Source organism: Oryx dammah, unplaced genomic scaffold, assembly GCF_014754425.2.
Source record: "Oryx dammah isolate SB20612 unplaced genomic scaffold, SCBI_Odam_1.1 HiC_scaffold_27, whole genome shotgun sequence".
NCBI lineage: Eukaryota > Metazoa > Chordata > Mammalia > Artiodactyla > Bovidae > Oryx > Oryx dammah.
In genome coordinates this window covers 79,500,373-79,525,511 of record NW_024070211.1, presented here as the reverse complement: position 1 = coordinate 79,525,511, position 25,139 = coordinate 79,500,373, and the positions used below count along the sequence as shown (strand labels likewise).

The following is a 25,139-nucleotide window of genomic DNA, read 5'->3' as shown; positions in this document are numbered from 1 at the left end:
CTGACATTGTACAGGAGGCAGGGATCAAGACCATCCCAAGAAGAAGAAATGCAAAAAAGGCAAAATGGTTGTCTGAGGAGGCCTTACAAATAGCTGTGAAAAGAGAAGTGAAAATAAAGGGAGAAAAAACAAAATATGCTCATTTGAATGCAGAGTTCCAAAGAATAGCAAGGAGAGATTAAAAAAAAAAAAGCCTTCCTCAGTGATCAATGTAAAGAAATAGAGGAAAACAATAGAATGAGAAAGACTAGAGATCTCTCCAAGAAAATTAGAGATACCAAGGGAACATTTCATGCAAAGATGGGCACAGTAAAGGACAGAAATGGTATAGACCTAAGAGAAGCAGAAGATATTAAGAAAAGCATGCAGAAATAAATACACAGAAGAACTATACAAAAAAAGATCTTCCTGATCCAGATAATCACAATGGTGTGATCATTCATCTAGAGTCGGACATGCTGGAATGTGAAGTCAGGTCGATCTTAGGAAGCATCACTACGAACAAAGCTAGTGGAGGTGATGGAATTCCAGTTGAGCTATTCCAAAACCTAAAAGATGATGCTGTGAAAGTGCTGCACTTAGTATGCCAGCAAATTTGGAGAACTCGGCAGTGGCTACAGGCCTAGAAAAGGTCAGCTTTCATTCCAATCCCAAAGAACAGAAATACCAAAAAATGTTCAAACTATTCCACAGTTGCACTCATCTCACATGCTAGTAAAGTAATGCTCAAAATTCTCCATGCCAGGCTTCAACAATACATGAACCATGAATTTCCAGATGTTCAAGCTGGATTTAGAAAAGGCAGAGGAACCAGAGATCAAATTGCCAACATCCTTTGAATCATCAAAAAAGCAAGAGAGTTCCAGAAAAGCATCTACTTCTGCTTTATTGACTATGCCAAAGCCTTTGACTGTGTGGATTATAACAAATTGTGGAAAATTCTTAAAAAGATGGGAATACCAGACTACCTGGCCTGCCTCCTGAGACATCTGTATGCAAGTCAAGAAGCAACAGTTAGAACTGGGCATGGAACAACAGACTGGTTCCAAATATGAAAAGGAGTACATCAAGGCTGTATATTGTCACCCTGCTTATTTAACTTCTATGCAGAGTACATCATGAGAAACACTGGGCTGGATGAAGCACAAGCTGGAATCAAGTTTGCTGGGAGAAATATCAATAACCTCAGATATGCAGATGACACTACCCTTATGGCAGAAAGTGAAGAGGAACTAAAAAGCCTCTTGATGAAAGTGAATGAGGAGAGTGAAAAAGTTATTTAAAACTCAACATTCAGAAAACTAAGAAAGAAGAAAAGTTTTTCTTTTTGTAAAGTTGTGTATTGTCTAATAATAAGTTTTGGCATAATACTCAAAAACTACATGTTGAATAATTAATTTGACTATTACCTTGTCTTTACATGACTGTAAATAGGGATGATATATGGGATATATCTTGTTATAAATATGAAATGTATATATCTTGTTATAAATATATATAACACACATATATAAACATATATATTTAATTTATATATAATATTATACATAAATATAATATATATATTTATATATAAATATATATCTTGTTATTAATAAATACATATAAATATATATTTATATACATATCATTATAAATATGAAATATTTTCAAATAGCTTTTCTTTGTAAATATTTATTAAACATACTTTCTAAAAATGTAAAGTGGCCTGCCTATAAGTCTCTCTCTTTCCCATCTTCCTTTCTGCCTTTTTCCTTTTCTTCCTTGCTTCTCCTCAACCCTCCCTTCCTTCCTTCCTCCCTTCCTTCCTTCTTTCCTCTCTCTTTCCTTCTCTTCCTGATGCCTTCCATTCTTGACTGCCTTCCTTCAGTCCAAAAACTGATCTTCAGATAAACTTTTAGGGATAGTCTTAAAGGGGGAGAAAGAAGATCTGGCTAAATAAAAATAGGCCTTGGAGACTAGCACCCTACAGCCTCTCTGCTCTTCCGGTAACCTTTAAGTGCTAACAATCCTTGGCCTTCCTCAGAGAATAGTTTGACAAATACTGATTTAAAATATTCTGTTAAGACTGTAAGTAACAGATCTTACCTTTAAGGACTGAGAGTAACCCCTGTAATTCTGCTGCTGCTGCTGCTGCTGCTAAGTTGCTTCAGTCATGTCCAACTCTGTGTGACCCCATGGTAACAGCATTATAATATACAGAAAAATCACACCGACAGAGGAGGGGGGAAAAAAGACATTAAAGAAACAGGAGTTTAGTAATTGTGTTTTTCTAAAACATGTACAGAGCGAAATGCAAAATTAAAAAAACAAAACAAAAACAAAAACCTAGGGCTACCCTGGTGGCTCAGTGGTAAAGAATCTGCCTGCCAATGCAGGAGACACAGGTTCAATCCCTGGTCTGGGATTTCTGTAAAGCAACCAAGCCTGTGTGCCACAACTACTGAGCCTGTGCTTTAGGGCCTGAGCCACAACTATTGAGCCCATGTGCTGAACCACGGAGGCCCAGGCACTCTAAAGTCAGTGTCCATAACCAGATAAGCCTCCAAAGAAAGAAGCCCATGCAATACAACTAGAGAGTAGCCCCCCACTCACCACAACTAGAGAAAAAGGCTGTGCAGCAATGAAGACCCAGCCCAGCCAATAAATAAATATTAAAAAAAAGAGAAAATCTAGAAAGAGAGATTTTTATTTTTACCAACTGAAGAAAAGAAATATTGCTAGGTTAAGAATGATATCCAAAATTACAACACAAGATTTCCTGAAACATGATAATAATATATCAGAGTATATTTGCAGTTCATAGGAAATTTAAGATAACTATTTTTCTTTGATTCAAATAAATCTTTACTGTGTATCCAACTAATTCAATTTAATTAAATTGCTTTTTGAGAGATAAATATTTTTCAGAAATAGTTTCTAAGTCATTTAAGAAACTGGAAAAATATGCAAATATACATATCTCTCCTTATTACTAGACTTCCTCAAGGGTCAGAAACTATGAGACAATTTTGCTTTATTTTAAATAGTTTGACATTGCCATGTTTTTTCTAATATTGTTAACTATTAATAAAAAATTTAACCTATTATCACAATTTTCATTTTAATTAGTTTAATGTTTTGGACCAACTGGAATGAACAGCATCCAAGTATCATGAGATCAACTCTTACTGGAAAAAATGCTCAAGTGGTGGTCAGTACAGACATACTTACTCCAAATGGACTCACCATTGATCACCGTGCAGAGAAGCTGTATTTCTCAGATGGAAGCCTAGGAAAAATTGAAAGATGTGAATATGATGGATCCCAGAGACATGTAAGTTAACCGAGAATTTCCTGATTATAGATTTGAAAAATGATACATCTGAAATATATGTGCTTTATACTTGTTAAAGTATGCATGTTAAGAGATTTTAAAATGGCTAATTATTCAAACCAACCAAACTGGATAATCTATTCAGTGTAAAGTGAAACTGCTGATAATATTTGAAAATTTTATTTGCATTCACTACCACAGAGACAGTCCAACTAGTAAAATTTCTTCTGGAAAAATAATAACTGATTTTCTTATAGTTATTAATTGAACTGCTATTGTTGAGTGATTTGTATAAACTTCATTGTCATTTATAATTTTTAAATTACAAAATGCAATTGGTTAGTTATTCTAGGATAAAAGAACATTGCAAAATAATGAAATTATCCTCTGTATTTGAGCCCTCAAACCAACCTCAGAAGCTTTGAAGAGAGAAGAGTGGAATTCTGTTCATAGTCAGGCTCATTCTCAGTCATTTTTTTTTCTGAAATCCAAGTAAATATTAATGGGAGAGTCTTTATGCTGCCACTGGAGAACATTTACAGAAAATATTTAGAGCATGTAGGATGGTAAAAGTTCAGCACCATTACCTTATATTATGAAGACAGTAGGCCTTGGCAACTGAAAAAATGAGTTTGGAAAGGTAAGATCTGGGTGATTGTACCTGGAGGAATCCTGGGTGCTGTACCATAGCACCCCCGCACCAAGCACCAATGCATGCTTGAATGACAAAATGATCCTGAGGCTCTTTGCTTTTCCTTGAAGGGCCAGATAGTAAATATTTGGAGCTTCATGGAGCATATTGTCTCTTATCACAACTACAGTGCCTTATAGTGAATATGTAAATGAATAGCTGGGACAGTATTTCAATAAAACTTTATTTATAAAAACAGGCAACCAAACAACAGGCCATATTTGCTAACACCTAATCTGTACCATTAAGTATGCTGTTTAATTCAATTGAAAATATATCTGTACATATATATCTATATATTATATAATACATATAGATCTATACCATATACATATATATTAAATATATATGCATCAATTATCTAGACAAATGTAGATATTTATCTGAGAACAACTAACTAAATTTATGTATACGTACATATAATGACTTCCCTGGTGGCTCAGATGGTAAAGCATCTGCTTACAATGAGGGAGAGCCGGGGTTCGATCCCTGGGTCAGGAAGATCCCCTGGAGAAGGAAATGGCAGCCCACTCCAGTACTCTTGCCTGGAAAATCCCACGGACAGAGGATCCTGGTAGGCTACAGTTCATGTGGTCGTAGAGTCGGACATGACTGACCAACTTCACTTCATTTTACTTCACTTCACACATAACATACATATATAGCCTATGAGTATATAAATAGATGTGTGTGTATGTGCACGTATAGGTGTGTAAGTCTCTTGAAGGAAGAAGTACATTGATTTAAGTTCTAGTATAGGGACTTCGTTAGAGTAGCAGAGACATAAGACAGTTGAATGCTTAAGGAACACTGAAGTTATCAGCTAAAACCTGATGAGTTCAGTCTGTGCTAAAGGCAGTCAGTTCAGTTCAGTCACTCCGTAGTGTCCAACTTTTGCGACCCTATGAACTGCAGCATGCCAGGCTTCCTTCACCAACTCCTGTAGTTTGCTCAAACTCATGTCCATAGTGTTGGTGATGCCAAAAGGCAATAATTCTGAACAAATAATCAAAGAATTCTATGCTTAAATCCTTGGTCTGTCTTTTCCAACTAAAGGTTGTGTGTCCTTAGGCATATTTACTTAGTCTTTATAAATTTTATTTTTTCTGATATGTAAATTTTCTTCCTAATTCTCAGGGTTATTATGAGAATATAATATAAAGTTTGTCTCAGAATACACCAAAGAAATTCTAAATAAACTTAATGGGTTAATGTTTTGAAAAGATAGGTGAATTATTATCCTGAATATGGTATAATTTTCTATTATGGCCCAATACAGAAAATAATTCTATAACACCTCATCATAACTTTTAGTCTCCTTTCACTTATTTTTTATATATCTGGTCTTTTCCCCTCCTTAGTCTCTTATTTTGTATGGCAATTATAGCTACTCTAGCTGGTCCAGCAATCAAATAGTTCTAATCTAATTCAAAGAGTTTTTTGGCCATTAAAAATATGCATATGCATAGTTATGATTCCAACTTTCCATTTCTCATCTCTGTCCAAACCAGAATAGTTTCTGGCTGGCTGTAGTAAAAAATAATGTACTATATATTTATTTGTATTATATAAGTTGCTAAGAAAAGAAGAAAAGAAAGTGAACTCACTTAGTCATGTCCGACTCTCTGCAACAGCATGGATTGTAGCCCACCAGGCTCCTTCATCCGGCGGATTCTCAAGGCAAGAATACTGGAGTGGGTTGCCATTGAAGTTGCTAAGAGAGTATATTTTAAAGCTTTTACCAACAACAACAAAAATTTTAACTATGTGAGGTGATAGATATATTAACTAACTTTATTATAGTAACCATTTGACAGTGTATACATAAATCATTATGTTCTACACTTTAAACTTTTATAATGTTATATATAAATTATATTTCAGTAAATCTTGACAAAAAGATTTCTGTCCATAAAGATGAAAACATTCAGAAGAGAACATTAAAAGATATGGGTTTATTCCTCCACAAGACATTGATCCATTTTGTCTCAAACTTAGAATTATATAATCCTTTACCTCTTCAAGAAATAAGATTAACCATGAGAATTTCTGGTTGGGCCTGAAAATTGGGGGAAAAAAACTATTTCAAAGTGTATTACCTTCTTACATGCATCTAGCTATTTTGCTGGTTATCCAGATTCTATCCAGTGTTCATCATGGTTACCTTGAATTTCCCACTAATCCATCACTAACATATATTCTTTGTGATATCCACTGTGTCCTATATTTTAATCATGATTTTACAACTAGAATTTGTTATTTGTTCCTGAATTGCATTTCTAAATTGACCTAAATCTCTGAATACTTACTACACTTTTGCCTATCTTTGTGACCACTCAGCTGTTTATATAATTTATTACAAATATAACCACAGAATTTTGAGACTGAGAATATAACTAAGGATCTGGGTCATCTTCTACTGTCTTTAGGAAAGTATAAATATGTAACCTGCCTTATGTTTCAAGATGTTAAAAAGGGATATTTCCTAAGGAAGAAAAAATTACAACTTATTCTGAAATAAAATTCTTCAGATATGCTATATTTTAGAAGTCCCAGAAGCTTTAAAAATTCTTCTTTCATCTGATAACTGTTGAACAAGTAGACCAGTTTGTCTAATACCCTATCCATTCACTTCTCACTTTTATATTATTAATTATATGTACAAAAGTATGAACAATATCAATTATTAATTTGATCTGTGCCTCTCCATTTGAGTTGAAGTCTTAGAAATCAAAGAGTATTTTTTGGTAGCAGATTTCTTTTTAAATCCTCACGGAAGCTAAGAGTTCCTTATTTGAAAACTGTGCATGTGACTCGTTCACTCATTCTAATCTTGCTCAGTTCATCTCTCTGTGCCAGGCGCTTTTGTGCATGTTTGTGTGTTTTTCCTGCTATGTCCGTTCTTCATTCCTATATCACTACCCTCAGGCAACAATACTATTGTAATTCATATATATATATATATTCACTGATGGGTCAGTGATAAAGAATCTGCCAGGAAACCTGGGTTCAGTCCCTGAGTCAGGAGGATCCTCTGGAGAAGGAAATGGCAACCCGCTCCAGTATTCTTGCCTGAAAAATGCCATGGACAGAAGAATACCATGGGCTACAGTCTATGGGATTGTAGATGCAGACATGAGTTAGTGATTCAACAATAACAATATACGTACACTATATATATTTTAAATGGATCAGATAACTCACATAATAGGGCTTCCCAGGTGGCACTGGTGGTAAAGGACCCATCTATCAAGTAGGAGGCATAAGAGACTCGGGTCCCATCGATCCCTGTGTCAGGAAGACCCCCTGGAGGAGGACACAACAACTCACTCCAGTATTGTTGCCTGGGAAATCCCATGGGCAGAGGAGCCTGGTGGGCTACAGTCCATCACGTTGCACAGAGTTGGTCACAACTGAAGCATCTTAGCACGCATGCATGCAACCAACATAACGGATTTCGTTTTCACATTTCGGAATGCATTATAGAAAGCGTTGCAAAAATGTGTGATAATATAAAATCATAGAGTTAAAAACGTGATGTTTAGGAAGTAGAAAATATAGGAGGTTAAAATAGTCTATGAAAAACTATGCCAAGAAACGTAAGAAGAGATATAAAACATTGTTCAATTTATGAAGTCAAATTGTGCTGAGACAGAGACAATGTAATATAGAGAAGTGACCAGAGAAACAATCATTTCAGAAAGAAACATTTCCTCCCATAGTTGTGTATTTTCTAGCTCTGAATGACACAGATGTGAGTGGAGAGCAGTTACCGAAACAGAGATCAAATATCCCCAGGGGAGTTGACAGAGTGGAATAAACCTGCACATTACAACCTGAAATATTTGAGAGTACATCTTTTTTAATGAAAAGGAAGCAAGCTATCTATTAAGTTAATTGATAAAGTTTGGAAAGATGATTGTATATCTGGGCGTTTTGAGTCTACAAAGTCAGTACAGTGCCATTTCTGTCCCACAATATATTTAAAGAGCCTGTCATCTCTTGAATCAACTGTGGTCATGCACTTTTTTAAGCTATGGTTTAAACATAGTCTGATAGGCTTTGATTTGCATTTCTCTAATAATGAGTAATGTTGAGCATCTTTTCATGTGTTTGTTAGCCATCCGTATGTCTTCTTTGGAGAAATGTCTATTTAGTTCTTTGGCCCATTTTTTGATTGGGTCATTTATTTTTCTGGAATTGAGCTGCAGGAGTTGCTTGTATATTTTTGAGATTAGTTGTTTGTCCGTTGCTTCATTTGCTATTATTTTCTCCCATTCGGAAGGCTGTCTTTTCACTTTTCTTATATTTTCCTTTGTTGTGCAGAAGCTTTTAATTTTAATTAGGTCCATTTGTTTATTTTTGCTTTTATTTCCAGAATTCTGGGAGGTGGATCATAGAGGATCCTGCTGTGGTTTATGTCGGAGAGTGTTTTGCCTATGTTCTCCTCTAGGAGTTTTATAGTTTCTGGTCTTACATTTAAATCTTTAATCCATTTTGAGTTTATCTTTGTGTGCGGTGTTAGAAAGTGATCTAGTTTCATTCTTTTACAAGTGGTTGACCAGTTTTCCCAGCACCACTTGTTAAAGAGATTGTCTTTACTCCATTGTATATTCTTGCCTCCTTTGTCAAAGATAAGGTGTCCATATGTGTGTGGATTTATCTCTGGGCTTTCTATTTTGTTCCATTGATCTATATTTCTGTCTTTGTGCCAATACCATACTGTCTTGATGACTGTGGCTTTGTAGTAGAGCCTGAAGTCAGGCAGGTTGATTCCTCCAGTTCCATTCTTCTTTCTCAAGATTGCTTTGGCTATTCGTGGTTTTTTGTATTTCCATACAAATCTTGAAATTATTTGTTCTAGTTCTGTGAAAAATATCGCTGGAAGCTTGATAGGGATTGCATTGAATTTGTAAATTGCTTTGGGTAGTATACTCATTTTCACTATATTGATTCTTCCGATCCGTGAGCATGGTATATTTCTCCATCTATTAGTGTCCTCTTTGATTTCTTTCATCAGTGTTTTATAATTTTCTATATATAGGTCTTTAGTTTCTTTAGGTAGATATATTCCTAAGTATTTTATTCTTTTTGTTGCAATGGTGAATGGAATAGTTTCCTTAATTTCCTTTTCTACTTTCTCATTATTAATGTATAGGAATGCAAGGGATTTCTGTGTGTTGATTTTATATCCTGCAACTTTACTATATTCATTAATTAGCTCTAGTAATTTTCTGGTAGAGTCTTTAGGGTTTTCTATGTAGAGGATCATGTCATCTGCAAACAGTGAGAGTTTTACTTCTTCTTTTCCAATTTGGATTCCTTTTATTTCTTTTTCTGCTCTGATTGCTGTGGCTAAAACTTCCAGAACTATGTTGAATAGTAGTGGTGAAAGTGGGCACCCTTGTCTTGTTCCTGACAATGCAAATCAAAACCACAATGAGGTACCACTTCACACCAGTCAGAATGTCTGCGATCCAAAAATCTGCAAGCAATAAATGCTGGAGAGGGTGTGGAGAGAAGGGAACCCTCCTACACTGTTGGTGGGAATGCAAACTAGTACAGCCACTATGGAGAACAGTGTGGAGATTCCTTAAAAAATTGCAAATAGAACTACCTTATGACCCAGCAATCCCACTACTGGACATACACACTGAGGAAACCAGAATTGAAAGAGACACATGTACCCCAATGTTCATCGCAGCATTGTTTATAATAGCCAGAACATGGAAACAACCTAGATGTCCATCAGCAGATGAATGGATAAGAAAGCTGTGGTACATATACACAATGGAGTATTACTCAGCCATTAAAAAGAATACATTTGAATCAGTTCTGATGAGATGGATGAAACTGGAGCCAATTATACAGAGTGAAGTAAGCCAGAAAGAAAAACACCAATACAGTATACTAACACATATATATGGAATTTAGAAAGATGGCAATGATGACCCTGTATGCAGGACAGCAAAAAAGACACAGATGTGTATAACGGACTTTTGGACTCAGTGGGAGAGGGAGAGGGTGAGATGACTTGGGAGAATGGTATTGAAACATGTATAATATCATGTAAGAATCGAATTGCCAGTCTATGTCTGATGCAGGATATGGCATGCTTGGGGCTGGTACATGGGGATGACCCAGAGAGATGTTGTGGGGAGGGGGGGTGGGAGGGGGGTTCAGGTTTGGGAATGCATGTACACCCGTGGTGGATTCATGTCAATGTATGGCAAAACCAATACAGAATTGTAAAGTAAAATAAAAAATAAATAAATTTAAAAAAAAAACAAAACATAGTCTGATAGGCTTAATTCCTGCCTTACATCTTAAAACCTTTAAATGCTCTTCTACATTCTTTAGAATGGAACACTCTGTGTAGCTTTACTCTTATCCAGGAATTTTTTTTTTTTTTTTAGCATTGTGTGCCATGGGCTTAATTATTTGTAGTGAAGTCCCTCAATCCTCTCTGACTCTTTGCAACCCCTTGGACTGTGTAGCCTACCAGGCTCCTCCATTCATGAGATTTTCCAGACAAGAATACTGGAGTGGGTTGCCATTTCCTTCTCCAGGTCATCTTCCCAACCCAGGGATCGAACTCAGGTCTCCCCAAGAATCCAATCCAAGAGTTTGTAGGTATTGGAAAAATACTGATAAGCTATTTACAGTCACTTAATTTATTATGAACAGTATGAAAATGCAAAATGATAGGATACTTAAAGGGTAAGTCCCTGGGTTGGTAGGTGCCCAATATGCTACTGGAGATCAGTGGAGAAATAACTCCAGAAAGAATGAAGGGATGGAGACAAAGCAAAAACAATACCCAGTTGTGGATGTAACTGATGATAGAAGTAAGGTCCAATGCTGTAAAGAGCAATATTGTATAGGAACCTGGAATGTCAGGTACATAAATCAAGGCAAATTGGAAGTGGTCAAACAGGAGATGGCAAGAGTGAATGTCAACATTCTAGGAATCAGTGAACTAAAATGAACTGAAATGGGTGAATTTAACTCAGATGACCATTATATCTACTGCTGTGGGCAGGAATCCCCTAGAAGATATGGAGTAGCCATCATGGTCAACAAAAGAGTCTGAAATGCAGTACTTGGATGCAATTTCAAAAACGACAGAATGATCTCTGTTCATTTCCAAGGCAAACCATTCAATATCATGGTAATCCAAGCCTATGCTCCAACCAGTAACACTGAAGAAACTGAAGTTGAATGGTTTTATGAACACCTACAAGACCTTTTAGAACTAACACCAAAAAAGATGTCCTTTTCATTATAGGGGACTGGAATGCAAAAGTAGGAAGTCAAGAAACACCTGGAGTAACAGGAAAACTTTGCCTTGGAGTATGGAATAAAGCAGGGCAGAGGCTAATATAGTTTTGCCAAAAAAATGCACTGGTAGTAGCAAACACCCTTTTCCAATAACACAAGAGAAGACTCTACACATAGACATCACCAGATGGTCAATAACAAAATCAGATTGAGTATATTCTTTGCAGCCAAAAATGGAAAAGCTCTATACAGGCAGCAAAAACAACAGCAGGAGCTGACTGTAGCTCAGATCATGAATTCCTTATTGCCAAATTCAGACTTAAATTGAAGAAAATGGGGAAAACCACTAGATAATTCAGGTATGACCTAAATAAAATCCCTTATGATTATACAGTGGAAGTGAGAAATAGATTTAAGGGCCTAGATCTGATAGATAGAGTGCCTGATGAACTATGGACTGAGGTTTGTGACATTGTACAGGAGACAGGGATCAAGACCATCCTCAAGAAAAAGAAATGCAAAAAAAGCAATATGGCTCTCTGAGGAGCCCTTACAAATAGCTGTGAAAAGAAGAGAAGTGAAAAGCAAAGGAGAAAAGGAAAGATATAAGCATCTGAATGCAGAGTTCTAAAGAATAGCAAGGAGAGATAAGAAAGCCTTCCTCAGTGATCAATGCAAAGAAATAGAGGAAAACAACACAATGGGAAATACTAGAGATCTCTTCAAGAAAATTAGAAATACCAAGGGAACATTTCATGCAAAGATGGGCTTGATAAAGGACAGAAATGGTATGGACCTCACAGAAGCAGAAGATATTAAGAAGAGGTGGCAAGAATACACAGAAGAACTGTACAAAAAAGAGCTTCACAACCCAGATAATCACAATGGTGTGATCACTCACCTAGAGCCAGACATCCTGGATGGGAAGTCAAGTGGGCCTTAAGAAGCATCACTACTTACAAAGCTAGTGGAGGTGATGGAATTCCAGTTGAGCTGTTTCAAATCCTGGAAGATGATACTGTGAAAGTGTGTGCAATCAATATGCCAGCAAATTTGGAAAACTCAGCAGTGGCCACAGGACTGGAAAAGGTCAGTTTTCATTCCAATCCCAAAGAAAGGCAATGCCAAAGAATGCTCAAACTACTGCACAATTGCACTCATCTCACATGCTAGTAATGTAATGCTCAAAATTCTCCAAGCCAGGCCTCAGCAATACGTGAACCGTGAACTCCCTGATACTCAAGCTGGTTTTAGAAAAGGCAGAGGAACCAGAGATCAAATTGCCAACATCCGCTGGATCATGGAAAAAGCCAGAGAGTTCCAGAAAAACATCAATTTCTGCTTTATTGACTATGCCAAAGCCTTTGACTGTGTGGAACACAATAAACTGTGGAAAATTATTCAAAAGATGACCTGCCTTTTTGAGAAACCTATATGCAGGCCAGGAAGCAACAGTTAGAACTGGACATGGAAAAACAGACTGGTTCCAAATAGGAAACGGAGTACTTCAAGGCTGTATATTGTCACCCTGCTTATTTAACTTATATGCAGAATACCTCATGAGAAACACTGGACTGGAAGAAACACAAGCTGGAATCATGTTTGCTGGGAGAAATATCAATCACCTCAGATATGCAGATGACACCACCCTTATGGCAGAAAGAGAAGAGGAACTAAAAAGCCTCTTGATGAAAGTGAAAGAGGAGAGTGGAAATGTTGGCTTAAAGCTCAACATTCAGAAAACGAAGATCATGGGATCTAGTCTCATCACTTCATGGGAAATAAATGGGGAAACAGTGGAAACAGTGTCTGACTTTATTTTTGGAGGCTCCAAAATCACTGCAGATGGTGATTAAAAGAAATTAAAGGATGCTTACTCCTTGGAAGGAAAATTATGACAAACCTAGATAGCATATTGAAAAGTAGAGATATTACTTTGCCAACAAAGGTCCGTCTAGTCAAGGTTATGGTTTTTCCTGTGGTCATATATGGATGTGAGAGTTGGACTGTGAAGAAAGCTGAGCACCGAAGAACTGATTCTTTTGCACTGTGGTGTTGGAGAAAACTCTTGAGAGTCCCTTGGACTGCCAGGAAATCAAACCAATCCATCTTAAAGGAGATCAGTCCTGGGTGTTCATTGGAAGGAGTGATGAAGGTGAAACTCCAGTACTTTGGCCACCTCATGTAAAGAGTTGACTCATTGGAGAAGACTCTGATGCTGGGAGGGATTGTGGGCAGGAGGAGAAGAGGACGACAGAGAATGAGATGGCTGGGTGGCATCACCGACTTGATGGACATGAGTTTGAGTGAACTCCAGGAGTTGGTGATGAACGGGAGTCCTGGCGTGCTGCGATTCATGGGGTTTCAAATAGTCGGGCATGACTGACTGACTGACTGAACTGAATTTATTATAGGAATATATAGATCTCATTACTAATCAGTAGATTAAGGAAAGAGAGCCTTTCAAACGTCAAAACTGAAATTAGAAAAAATGTTTTTAAAAATACATTTTACCTTTTTGTTATGTGATGATATTTAGCTAAACATTCATTTAGCTATACAAATTCAAAATTGAGTTATATTTTAATTTCCTGTTTTATTTTGAAGTGAGGTCTAAGAAAATACAAGTACACACAGTTTAAATGTGACCTACATTGATAAAAATATAATAATTGACTATTTTCTTTGAATTTTGAAAGCATGTTAACCTGTATGGTGGTCCTACCTGCAAATTTATTGAGGAAAGCATTCTTTGTTTAGCAATACACAATTGAATACTGCTGTTGTTAGGTGTAAAACATATCATAATTTCATTCTATTTCATTTTTATTTCTATTCTATATCTGCTGCTCCAGTAGATAAAACAATAACTAATGTTGACAGGGGCTAAGACAACTTGATTATAACCTTTCTCCCTGGTGTTACCCTGTAAGTGTTAATCATTTCTTGGAAGGCAGCTGTACCTGAGTGACACAAACCCTTCCAGAGGAGATGTTGTTTATGTTCCTAGAAATTGCAATTGCTGATGTTTCTTACTTTTGACATTCTTTTAGAAAGTTTGTCCAGAGTTTTTGTTTGTTTGTTTGTTTAGAGTATATTCCCAGGCAGAAATACTAAGTGCTAAGACCTATCCTTAGAATGAGAAGAATGCAGGATAATCTATCTTCTAGATAAACACACTCTGATAATGAACTTTTTTGACTGGAAAGGAAAAGGAGTTTTTCCTTCTGACACAGGGAAAGCAGGTTTTTGTTTGTTTGATTTTTTAAAATTAGTCAATTAAAAGTAAGATCAAGCACAAGAATATTTGATGTCCTATTTTTATGGCACCAAATTCTTTATTTCTCCTTATAGAATCAGTTATTTCATACCATAAATAAATCAATAAATAGTCTACCTGCTGCTGCTGCTGCTAAGTCGCTTCAGTCGTGTCCGACTCTGTGTGACCCCATAGACGGCAGCCCAACAGGCTCTGCCATCCCTGGGATTCTCCAGGCAAGAACACTGGAGAGGGTTGCCATTTCCTTCTCCAATGCCGGAAAGTGAAAAGTGAAAGTGAAGTTGCTCAGTCGTGTCCGACTCTTTGCAACTCCATGGACTGCAGCCTACCAGGCTCCTCCATCCATAGGATTTTCCAGGCAAGAGTACTGGAGTGGTGTGCCATTGCTTTCTCTGAAATAATCTACCTATTATCTATCTAATGAATCTATTATCTATCTATACCTTCTACCAAGTCTATAAATGCCTATCCTATCCACTTGTTTTGATAATATAGTTTTATGCTGAACTATGAAACTTAGGCAGTAGGTTTTGATGCCCAGAAAAGTGAGTTTTCTGACAACATGCTAAGTTTAAATTATTTAGCTAAGTCAAAGCCATACTATCACTAGAGAAAAGGCATTGCATTTTCAATATTTTTTTAAATGTAAAACATTTTAATTTAACAATTTGAATGTTTGACTTAAAAAATCAATGTCAGGATAAACAGTCACTAAAAATTTCAGTAAACAGTAAACTGGAAATTTTTCCACCATTAGCTGGAATAATCCACAGATTAGGAAACTGATGCCCCAAAAGGCTACATCAGTGTCTAACACTCTTCTGTCCAATAATGAATGCCAGTCATAGTTCCCAACTCTTTATTAGAGTCAATGTCCTTTTATTATTTTATTATTTTTTTTCACTTTTTAAATTTTTTGGCAGAGCTGTGTGTCATGAGATATCTTAGTTCCCTGACCAGGGGGCCAGGAATGGGACTGCAGTGGAAGTTCAGAGTCTTAACCACAGGACAGCCAGGGAAGGCCCCCAGTGTCGTGCCCCACTCCCCCACCGCCTTTTTTTGTTTTTGTTTTTCATTAAAAACAGTTGTTCTATAGCATTCCCATTCCTATCTATTATGAAGTGAAATTTTGTACTATATATATATAGGTAGATAACTTTTTAAAAGCCAAATTAAGATCCATGGTGAGCTTAGTCACTCAATTGTGTCTGACTCTTTGCAGCCCCGTGGACTATAGCCAGCCAGGCTCCTCTGTCCACTGGTTTCTCCAGGCAAGAATACTAGAGTGGGTTGCCATGGCCTCCTCCAGGGAATCTTCCCAACCCAGGGACTGAACCCAGGTCTCCTGCATAGCAGGCAGATTCATTACAGTCTGAGCCACCAGGAAAACCCAAGAACACTGGAGTGGGTAGCCTGTCCCTTCTTCAGTCGATCTTCCAGATGCAGGAATCAAACTGTGGTTTCCTGCATTGCAGGTGAATTCTTTACTAGCTGAGCTACCAGAGAAGCCCAAATTAATATCTAAGTATAAATAAATATAAATGAATCTAAAGTAATTCATAATAAAAATAGGACAATTTCAATATTGAAATTTGCAAAAGTCAGAGAAAACACGAGGAAGTGTTCAAGATCTTTTCACTAGTGAAGAACCATCATGAATGTGACAGCTGTGAAGGCAAACTCATAGCAGGGGTGTTGTACTAGATACTCAAACACTTTGGAGCTGCATTGCCTTGGGTGGTATGATTTTCAAAACTGGTAATGCATTTGAAGCCATCCCTCAGTTTACATGGATTGTGACTGCCCCCATCCTACACCACTAAGATGACAAATTGTTTTAAACGAGACATGAAGAGAAATCTCCTGACAGCAAGCAACCTTTCAACTCTAATGTCTCAAACACATGGGATGCTGGGCCTATCAACAGCTAAATGAACCATAGTCAAGAAGGAGAGTGTGTGTTTATTAGTGAAAGCATTCTGTGGAGTTGAATTCTAACAGATGAGCCAATGGAATATAAGGAAATGGCTATATCTGTCATCTGCTATTAGTATATAATAAGCATGCAATCAAGTATATTACAAATGAGTCCACTGACTATTGAGTACTGTAGGGATTCTAAAAACTCAGATGTTTATTGCCTTTGATCTGTCTTTGAATTCAAGAGACACCTTTCGATATGCAGGTTATTACACCCAGTACTATCTTTAGTATGCTTCAGTTCAGTTCAGTTCAGTCACTCAGTCGTGTCTGACTCTTTGCGACCCCGTGAATCGCAGCACGCCAGGCCTCCCTGTTCATCACCATCTCCCAGGTTCACTCAGGCTCATGTCCATCAAGTTCGTGATGCCATCCAGCCATCTCATCCTTGGTCGTCCCCTTCTCCTCCTGCCCCCAATCCCTCCCAGCATCAGAGTCTTTTCCAATGAGTCAACTCTTCACATGAGGTCGCCAAAGTACTGGAGGTTAAGCTTTAGCATCATTCCTTCAAAAGAAATCCCAGGGCTGATCTCCTTCAGAATGGACTGGTTGGATCTCCTTGAAGTCCAAGGGACTCTCAAGAGTCTTCTCCAACACCACAGTTCAAAAGCATCCATTCTTCGGTGCTCAGCCTTCTTCACAGTCCAACTTTCACATCCATACATGACTACTGGAAAAACCATAGCCTTGACTAGACGGACCTTAGTCGGCAAAGTAATGTCTCTGCTTTTGAATATACTATCTAGGTTGGTCATAACTTTTCTTCCAAGGAGAAGCGTCTTTTAATTTCATGGCTGCAATCACCATCTGCAGTGATTTTAGAGCCCAACAAAATAAAGTCTGACACTGTTTCCACTGTTTCTCCATCTATTTCCCATGAAGTGATGGGACCGGATACCATGATCTTCGTTTTCTGAATGTTGAGCTTTAAGCCAACTTTTTCACTCTCCTCTTTCACTTTCATCAAGAGGCTTTTTAGCTCCTCTTCACTGTCTGCCATAAGGGTGGTGTCATCTGCATATCTGAGGTGATTGATATTTCTCCTGGTAATCTTGATTCCAGCTTGTGTTTCTTCCAGTCCAGTGTTTCTCATGATGTACTCTGCATATAAGTTAAATAAGCAGGGTGACAATATACAGCCTTGATGTACTCCTTTTCCTATTTGGAACCAGTCTGTTGTTCCATGTCCAGTTCTAACTGTTGCTTCCTGACCTGCATACAGATTTCACAAGAGGCAGGTGAAGTGGTCTGGTATTCCCATCTCTTTCATAATTTTCCACAGTTTATTGTGATCCACACAGTCAAAGGCTTTGGCATAGTCAATGAAGCAGAAATTGATGTTTTTCTGGAACTCTCTTGCTTTTTCCATGATCCAGCGGATGTTGGCAATTTGATCTCTGGCTCCTCTGCCTTTTCTAAAACCAGCTTGAACATCAGGGAGTTCATGGTTCATGTATTGCTGAGGCCTGGCTTGGAGAATTTTGAGCATTACAGATGAGTGCAATTGTGCGATAGTTTGAGCATTCCTTTCTTTGAGATTGGAATGAAAACTGACCTTTTCCAGTCCTGTGGCCACTGCTGAGTTTTCCAAATTTGCTGGCATATTGAGTGCAGCACTTTCACAGCATCATCTTTCAGGATTTGAAACAGTTCAACTGGAATTCCATCACCTCCACTAGCTTTGTTCGTAGTGATACTTTCTAAGGCCCACTTGACTTCACTTTCCAAGAGGTCTGGCTCTAGATTAGTGATCACATCATCATGATTATCTGGGTCATGAAGATGTTTTTTGTACAGTTCTTCTGTGTATTCTTGCCGCCTCTTCTTAATATCTTCTGCTTCTGTTAGGTCCAGACAATTTCTGTCCTTTATCGAGCCCATCTTTGCATGAAATGTTCCCTTGGTATCTCTAATTTTCTTGAAGAGATCTCCAGTCTTTCCCATTCTGTTGTTTTCCCCTATTTCTTTGCATTGATTGCTGAAGAAGGCTGTCTTATCTCTTCTTGCTATTCTTTGCAACTCTGCATTCAGATGCTTATATCTTTCCTTTTCTCCTTTGCTTTTTGCCTCTCTTCTTTTCACAGCTATTTGTAAAGCCTCCCCAGACAGCCATTTTGCTTTTTTGCATTTCTTTTCCATGGGGATGGTCTTGATCCCTGTATCCTGTACAATGCCACGAACCTCAATTCATAGTTCATCAAGCACTCTATCTATCAGATCTAGGCCCTTAAATCTATTTCTCACTTCCACTGTATAATCATAAGGATTTGATCTAGGTCATACCTGAATGGTTTAGCGGTTTTCCCTACTTTCTTCAATTTGAGTTTGAATTTGGTAATAAGGAGTTCATGATCTGAGCCACAGTCAGCTCCTGGTCTTGTTTTTGTTGACTGTATAGAGCTTCTCCATCTTTGGCTGCATAGAATATAATCAATCTGATTTTGGTATTGACCATCTGGTGATGTCCATGTGTAGAGTCTTCTCTTGTGTTGTTGAAAGAGGGTGTTTGCTAGTGACCCTGAATATTAATAGTTATTCAAATTACAATCTCAACTACTTTTTAATATTTAAATAAGATAATATCATATAAGAAATGAATCACCAGTCTAGGTTTGATGCAGGGTGCAGGATGCTTGGGGCTGGTGCCCTGGGATGACCTGGAGGGATGGTGTGCAGGGGGAGTTGGGAAGGGGATTCGGGATTGGGAACACGTGTACACCCATGGCGGATTCATGCTGATGTGTGGCAAAACCAATACAATATTGTAAAGTAAAATAATAATAATAATAATAATAATAGTAAGTGATTAAATAGAAATACAAAAAAAAAAACTAAATAAAAAAGAACACAATAGAATTGTATACATCTATTAAAAATGATTCTCCAAGCCAGGCTTCAGCAATATGTGAACCGTGAACTCCCTGATGTTCAAGCTGGTTTTAGAAAAGGCAGAGGAACCAGAGATCAAATTGCCAACATCCGCTGGATCATCGAAAAAGCCAGAGAGTTCCAGAAAAACATCAATTTCTGCTTCATTGACTATGCCAAAGCCTTTGACTGTGAGGATCACAATAAACTGTGGAAAATTCATCAAAAGATGGGAATACCAGACCATCTGACCTGCCTCTTGAGAAACCTCTATGCAGGTCAGGAAGCAACAGTTAGAACTGGACATGGAACAACAGACTGGTTCCAAATAGGAAAAGGAGTGCATCAAGGCTGTATATTGTCACCCTACTTATTTAACTTATATGCAGAGTACATCATGAGAAATGCTAGGCTGGAAGAAACACAAGCTGGAATCAAGATTGCCAGGAGAAATATCAATAACCTCAGATATACAGATGACACCACCTTATGGCAGAAAGTGAAGAGGAACTAAAAAGCCTCTTGATGAAAGTGAAAGAGGAGAGTGAAAAAGTTGGCTTAAAGCTCAACATTCAGAAAACGAAGATCATGGTATCCGGTCCCATCAGTTCATGGGAAATAAATGGGGAAACAGTGGAAACAGTGTCAGACTTTATTTTTTTGGACTCCAAAATCACTGCAGATGGTGACTGCAGCCATGAAATTAAAAGACGCTTTCTCCTTGGAAGAAAAGTTATGACCAACCTAGATAGTATATTCAAAAGCAGAGACATTACTTTGCCGACTAAGGTCCGTCTAGTCAAGGCTATGGTTTTTCCAGTAGTCATGTATGGATGTGAAAGTTGGACTGTGAAGAAGGCTGAGCACCGAAGAATTGATGCTTTTGAACTGTGGTGTTGGAGAAGACTCTTGAGAATCCCTTGGACTGCAAGGAGATCCAACCAGTCCATTCTGAAGGAGATCCCCCTGGGATTTCTTTGGAAGGAATGATGCTAAAGCTGAAGCTCCAGTACTTTGGTGACTTTATGCGAAGAGTTGACTCATTGGAAAAGACTCTGATGCTGGGAGGGATCGGGGGCAGGAGATGAAAGGGATGACTGAGGATGAGATGGCTGGATGGCATCACAAACTTGACGGACATGAGTCTGGGTGAACTCCGGGAGATGGTGATGAACAGGGAGGCCTGGTGTGCTGCGATTCATGGGGTCACAAAGAGTCAGCCACGACTGAGCGACTGAACTGAACTGAACCGATTAAAAATGATGATATTAAAATGTAACTATTTCATGGGCTAGTAGGTATGAAGTGAAAAACAGGTTTTACAAGTTCACACTAGATGTTTTAATATTTTCCTGATTTGTGCTTTGATGAATAACTTTTCCGTTGAACCTGGAATTTTTATTGTTGTTTTATTGTGTGGAATTCTGCATCTTGTTAAGCGTTTTGCCTTAACTGGCTTTGTCTGATGTCACTCTGGCAGAGAAAAGTAAGGGCTCTTGGTTTGTGGAAGTCAAAGCCTAAGTTCATCATGTAGCCTTTGTAGACACCTAGGCAGGATGGACATATGAGCTCCAGCTCCCCTTTGGATCTCCACTGTCACCACTGTGGAGGTCACCTCATTATGGCTGGATGACTGTGAAAATCCTGATTCTCCACTGTGCTTCCTTTGACATCACTACAGAGGGGAGGGAGAAGGTACACCATTACTATGGGTGGGAGTCCAGGCTTCCCACTAGGCCTTCGATGCTGTGGGTTTGGATGGGTCACAGTCTGTTTAACTGTTTGTTTCTATGTGGTATTTGCCTAGAGTAGAGCAATTACTGTCTAAAAGATTTCTGCCTTACAAGTTAAGAATCTTTCCTGGTCTTTTGGCTTCAAAAATCTTTCCAGGTTTTTGTTTTTCCTTTTTGTTCATTTTGGCATTGCTGGGTTGCCATTTATTCAGTTCCAAGTCTGAGGTATATGAATCAAAAATAAAACCAGGGGAACTCACCACCAGGTTGCTCTTTGGTCCCAACATCCATAGCTGAGTTACTTTCTCTAATTTCAGTCTTCTTATGTTTGTTTTATATATGCTTTCCAGCTTTTTAGCTGTATTTAGTGAGGGTTATCAAGAAAATGTCTCCTTCATCTTGCCAGAAGCAGAAGTCAGTATGCTTATAGATTTTTAGAAATTCAGAATAGAAAAAAGGATATGCCTTATATATATATTGTTTTATAAACTATTTTAAAATATATTAATGTAAGCTATTCTCTACAAGTCTCAAAAACAGCAAAATGTTTATCTATGTATTGACAGTGGCTTTAAATGAGATAAGATTTATTTAAGCACACATGGCGTGACATGATTTACTAGAACCCAAAGACACTGAAGGGCTTCACAGGTGGGAAAGAATTCACTTGCCAATTCAGGAGACTCAAGAGACACAGGTTCAATCTCCGGGTCAGGAATACCCCCTGGATTAGGAAATGGCAACCCACTCCAGTATTCTTACCTGGAGAATTCCATGGACAGAGGAGACTTGCAGACTATAATCCATGGGGTCACAAAGAGTCAGACATGACTGAATGACTGAACACACAGAAACATTGAAACCCTGGCCTCCAGGTGAGAGACACAAAGTTTGCGAAAATAAAGATGATGGATTGTGTTGTCTAAATTTTATCAACTCTAAGTCTACAATGTGTACACATTATCACTGAGTGAATACAACAAAGTGCATATGATGATATGACATTGCCAAATGCAGTTGGCCGAGTGAGAATAAGAAGGGAGTGAAAAAAGAAATCTGAAACTGATGTTAAATTGTTTCTGATTCCTGACTCTGGTTATAAAGAGTTGTGTGATCTCCAGCAATTAAGTGTGTCTTTTTCAATCTCAGCTCATTATGTAAATGAGCTAGGTTCAAAATTTGCTTCCAACTTTAACATTTTATGACTCTACCATTGGTTATGTTTAATAAACTTGGGGCATCTTTTTATTCTTTTTGTGCCTGAGTTTTTTTCTGTAAAATAAGACTAATAGTTTATGCCTCATAGGATATATTTTTGAAGGGCTACTTTTTATTGTATGCAACCCAGAGAATTAAATGGCAACCCACTCCAGTATTCTTTCTAGTAGAATTCCATGGACAGAAGAAACTGACAGGCAGGCTACAGTTCATGGGATTGCAAGAGTCGGACACAACTTAGAACTATTTTTCTTTCTTTCTTGTTACCTGACAATAGTAAACAAATATTAAATCTTATAAAATTCCCCTTGAATAATAAAAATTTTAAAATAAACAAAATCAATAATTGTGTAATGATTGTCACTACACACATGTGCATTTATATGAGCATTAATTACAGCAATTACAATAAATCATAATTGCCTCATTGTCTGTTCTATAGGATTACTATCATCTGAAGACTAGAATTTGTTTGGAGATCTTTGTATCTCCAAAAGTAAGTAGCCTGAAGTCTGGTACATTGCTGTATTCAGCAAATATTTCCTGAACCAAAGGGGAAATGGATGAATAAACTGAAAGAAAAATTATAAAAATGTTTCTCTGAATTAAATGAAAAAGTAAACAACTTAAAAAAATAGATGAAAATCAAAACTTATCAATTTTGAAAGGCTCAACCATCCAGAGTAATTTTCTGCAATCTGTACAACTGATATGCCTGTTTGGTAAGGTAAGAATGTTATTGCAGTAAGGTTAATGGTGTTCATTTTTAATATACTCCCTTTGATTTAAATCCACATGCATTTCAGTGATGGTTCAGCTTGGTTAGTCGTGCAAATGAATGTATTACTGAAGCTGGACTCTCTAAGAAGAGAGGAAAATAATGGTCAGTATCCAGGGCAACTAGTGTATTCACCCAGAAAATAACTGGTGTCCCTTCAGCATGTGATACTGATAATGATGGATTGATTGAGTATTTCTTGGAAGCTTTCAATTTGTTAGGCATTAGAAAGAATTTTGGAAAGCAGCTACCTCTCCCACCTTCCTCATTGTAAAAATTTAAATACAAAGATGAAAAGAACAGATAGCTAAGGAAAGCCATCCTGCATACACACATATGCATGTGTTTATCTATCCATATCTATATTTTGCATATCTATATGTGTGTGGTGGCATGGTGCCATGTGCTGAGTATTGTCCAACTCTTTATGACGCCATGGACTGTAGCCTGCCAGACTGCTCTGTCCATGGAATTTTCCAGGCAAAGATACTGGAATAAGTTGCCATTTCCTGTGACTCATGTGTCTCCAGCATCGTAGGAGGATTCTTCACCTGCTAAGGAAGCAATCTATACATATAAATGAGCATAATTCTTCCATATTATCCTTGTTAACTGAACAGAAGGACAAGCATCTAATAAAGCTCCAAACATATTTTATTTGGTGAAATAAGTTAGTAGATATGGGAAAAAGTAAGAGATTTAAAATTTTATATGTAAGTTCAGGAAATTCTGAATTAACTTACATATATTTTACTCTTTTCTGAATTCCTGATTAAATTTTTGAACACTCTGTCAGTTCAGTCAGTTCAGCCGCTCAATCGTGTCCAATTCTTTGCAACTACAGGACACCAGGCCTCCTTGTCCAATGCCAACTCCAGTAGTTTGCTCAAACTCATGTCCATTGAGTCAGTGATGCCACCCAACCATCTCATCCTATATCGTACCCTTCTACTCAGGCCCTCAATCTTTCCCAGCATCAAGGTTTTTCCAAACGAGTCAGTTCTTCACATCAGGTGGCCAAAGGATTGGTGTTTCAGCTTCAGTATCAGTCCTACCAATGAATATTCAGGAGTGATTTCCTTTAGGATGGAAGGGTTGGATCTCCTTGAGTCTAGGGACTCTCAAGAGTCTTTTCCCACACCACAAGTCAAAAGTGTCAGTTCCTTGGTAGTCAGCATTTTTATAGTCCAACTAAGACAACCATACATGGTTACTGGAAAAACCATAGCTTTGACTAGATGGAACTTTATTGACAAAGTAATGTCTCTGCTTTTTAATATGATGTCTCTGTTCAGTTCAGTCACTCAGTCGTGTCTGACTCTTTGTGACCCCATGAATCCCAACACACCAGGCCTCCCTGTCCATAACCAACTCCTGGAGTTCACTCAAACTCATGTCCATCGAGTCAGTGATGCCATCTAGCCATCTCATCCTCTGTCATCCCCTTCTCATCCTCTGTCATCCCCTTCTCATCCTGTTCCCAATCCCTCCCAGCATCAGAGTCTTTTCCAATGAGTCAACTCTTTGCATGAGGTGGCCAAAGTATTGGAGTTTCAGCTTCAGCATTACTCCTTCCAATGAAAACCCAGGACTGATCTCCTTTAAGATAGACTGGTTGGATCTCCTTACAGTCCAAGGGACTCTCAAGAGTTTTCTCCAACACCACAGTTCAAAAGCATCAATTCTTCAGTGCTCAGCTTTCTTCACAGTCCAACTCTCACATCCATACATGACCACTGGAAAAACCATAGCCTTGACTAGATGGACCTTTGTTGGCAAAGTAATGTCTCTGCTTTTGAATATGCTATCTAGGTTGGTCATAACTTTCCTTCCAAGGAGTAAGTGTCTTTTAATTTCATGGCTGCAATCACTATCTGCAGTGATTTTGGAGCCCCCCCGCAAATAAAGTCTGACACTGTTTCCACTGTTTCCCCATCTATTTCCCATGAAGTGATGGGACCAGATGCCATGATCTTCGTTTTCTGAATGTTGAG

At 37.9% G+C, this 25,139-nt stretch overlaps 1 protein-coding gene across 1 annotated transcript in view; it reads left to right on the top strand.

Annotated features, from left to right (window-relative positions):
- LRP1B (LDL receptor related protein 1B) overlaps positions 1-25,139 on the top strand; it is a 762,233-nt gene that overhangs the window by 346,004 nt on the left and 391,090 nt on the right. The window contains exon 20 of the mRNA XM_040227930.1: positions 3,112-3,316. Within this exon, the coding sequence (XP_040083864.1) occupies positions 3,112-3,316 (205 nt within the window). The remainder of the gene's footprint in view (positions 1-3,111; positions 3,317-25,139) is intronic.